This window comes from Penaeus japonicus, unplaced genomic scaffold, assembly GCF_977035675.1.
Source record: "Penaeus japonicus unplaced genomic scaffold, GWHDUDI00000001_assembly GWHDUDI00000004, whole genome shotgun sequence".
Classification (NCBI taxonomy): domain Eukaryota; kingdom Metazoa; phylum Arthropoda; class Malacostraca; order Decapoda; family Penaeidae; genus Penaeus; species Penaeus japonicus.
Window position 1 is genome coordinate 26,960,149 of NW_028234406.1, and position 2,500 is coordinate 26,962,648.

General features: G+C 37.4%; 1 protein-coding gene across 4 annotated transcripts in view; it reads left to right on the forward strand.

The window, feature by feature from the left end:
- Positions 1–2,500, forward strand: part of pav (kinesin family member pavarotti) — a 27,636-nt gene that overhangs the window by 20,687 nt on the left and 4,449 nt on the right. For 2 of the 4 annotated variants that reach the window (XM_043009550.2, XM_043009549.2), the window contains exons 13-16: positions 944–1,078; positions 1,303–1,503; positions 1,712–1,792; positions 2,156–2,314. In XM_043009550.2, the coding sequence (XP_042865484.2) occupies positions 944–1,078; positions 1,303–1,503; positions 1,712–1,792; positions 2,156–2,314 (576 nt within the window). The remainder of the gene's footprint in view (positions 1–943; positions 1,079–1,302; positions 1,504–1,711; positions 1,793–2,155; positions 2,315–2,500) is intronic. The other 2 variants (XM_043009551.2, XM_043009552.2) reach the window with 2 other exon arrangements.

Here is a 2,500-nt window from a genome sequence, read left to right on the forward strand (position 1 = left end):
TTTTGTGCGTTTTGTTGAGTTTAGAGACTTATATGTGCCATATGACAGGCTCTATCAGTGCTGCAGTTAACTAAAATTGTAGTATATTATCCATATTAGCTCATTATTTTCTTTATACTCAATGTGATAGAATTATTGCTGTTTTATGGGAGGACAAAAGGCATCTTTATTTTTTCGTATTTTTGTACTGTCATGAATGAATAACCCCCTACAATAAAGATAACAAAAAGAGGTAGGGAAGAGGAATGAAACCTGTGCTTGTGACTGTGAGTGCCATAGTGAAAGGCATCCATATTGGCACAGGAGCACATTTTAGACCTTGGGTATGGATTGAATCACCTTCCTCATCTCGTTCTGCCTGCACATCCTTCATCGGCGGTACTTTAGAGCAAGGGTTCATCAACTTAGTGTGTGCCATCGCTCTATAGAGACAGTGCTTGCTATAGACCGTGGATGGGTGCCATTCAAGGCTCTCTCTCCTGCTGGTGCTAGGAAAAAGTGGTGCCATCTAGGTTTTGGATGTTAAGCTAGCACGATATTACGGTAATTATAGTAATTATGACTGCAGTAGCCATCATCACTCATTCCTTTTTCATAGCACAATAAAATAGCATAGTATTCCAAAATCCCCGAACGTCATGTACGTCATGACGCCCGTCGTCAGGCCAAAGCTCCTACGTCATGTATGTCATGACACCCGTACGCAATGGGTTAAAAGGTGCTATGCACTATTATAATCCAATTCAGAGAAGATCAAGTCTTTTGACTGAAAAAATGACAATAGAAGTAATTAAGATATGAAAAGAAAACAAAGACAGAATAGTAGAAGCTTTGGGTGTATATTATGTTTTGAAATATACTGCTAGATGGGATTTAGATGAATTGTGTATCGTAGAATCCAAAGTGATAGCTTGGGGATAATTTTGACTGTGTTCTGTTGTAGCGAGAAGAAAGAGACCTCGCCAAGTCCCACGGACATTTAGAGAAGCAGAGGATGAAGGCACGTTTAAAGAGCAAGCTAGAGATTGAAAAGGAAAAGTTGAAGAATGACATGCAAACAAAACTATGTGAACAGAAGGTAAGTTTGGCATTATGTTCATTAGTTTTTCATTGAGTCCTTTGTTCTGAAGCTTTAGTATGGGCTAATTTATGTGTGATATAAATTATCAGGTTTTATAAAAAGCTTTTGATGTTTCATTTATTTGATTGATTGATTTTCATCTTAATGAATGTGTCATTATAAAATTAGACAATGTATGCTCTGTAATTGATATACTAATGATGTATCCTTATTATTTTCAGTCAAAAATGTACCACAGTCAAGTCCGAGCACTGCAAGAGATATTCTTGGACGACAACCAGACTCCCAAAAATATCCGAGTGCCTTCGACTTCGGATTCAGACTTACACCAGTCACGTCAAGGTCCCCATAGTAGTATCAAGGGGTCCACATCAGACCCAAAACTCAATATCAGTCAGGCATTTTTGACTCCTGACCTTAGAGTGAGTATCTGGATTGATGTTACCAATGCAGTTCTTAATAAAGATCATTCTCAAGATATTTGATACAGGAAGGCATCAACATTTTCAAAGATGGAGGGGGGGGGAATGGAATACAGAATCGACTACAATATCACTGAATTGGTTTAATCATGTTGCTATCTATAATTGAGAAACAAATATGGAAGCTAATCAAAGTTTTGTGGTTTAGGGCCCTGCAGTTTCAAACCAAAGACATAGGCGTTCCCGGTCTCAAGGCTCGGATATGTGGCTAGATCATCGTCCAGGACAGGTATACTTATCTTGATTGCGTTTTCATAATTTTTTTGTTTTTTTTCTGACTATAGTTTAATTATACAGAATTTGTGAATAAATTCAATCTGGAAAAGGAAGGATACAGAATACTGTATTTTTCTACTGTGCTTGCAAAGGGATTGAGATAGAGATGGAAAGGAAATTCAGATCTGATTTGTTTGCTATTTTGTGACAGATTTTTATAATTTCAATAGTGATCATTTTTTAAATTGATTGATAAATATTTAAGGAATAGCTACTTCACAAGTTAACATAGATGGTAAAGATGCATAGCTGTAGAAAGCACAAGATAAGATATCCTTGTTAATATTGGTTTGCGTGGTGGTTGGTATGGCAACAGGAGGTACCGCTTGGAACAGTTCTACAACCAAATTTGCCGAGACGCAAGTCTGTCACAAGACTACGCAGTGGGGACCTTCTTGATGGTCGTGTAACAAATTATTGTTTGACCACTCAGCAGCAGGACTCTGAAGGAGAACTTGAAACAAAGTTGTACAAGGTATTAGAAGGATTTATAAGTAGTAGAGGCTATTGTGCATGCATGATATTAACCTTATTTGCTGGATGCTAACATTCTTTCAGATGCAGTAGACTAAAACCCACAAAATGAGTTCATTAGCATTTACAAAGCATTTTGAAATCCTCCCAAGAGTTCGTCTTTGAACAAAAGCATGCTAAAGTACTG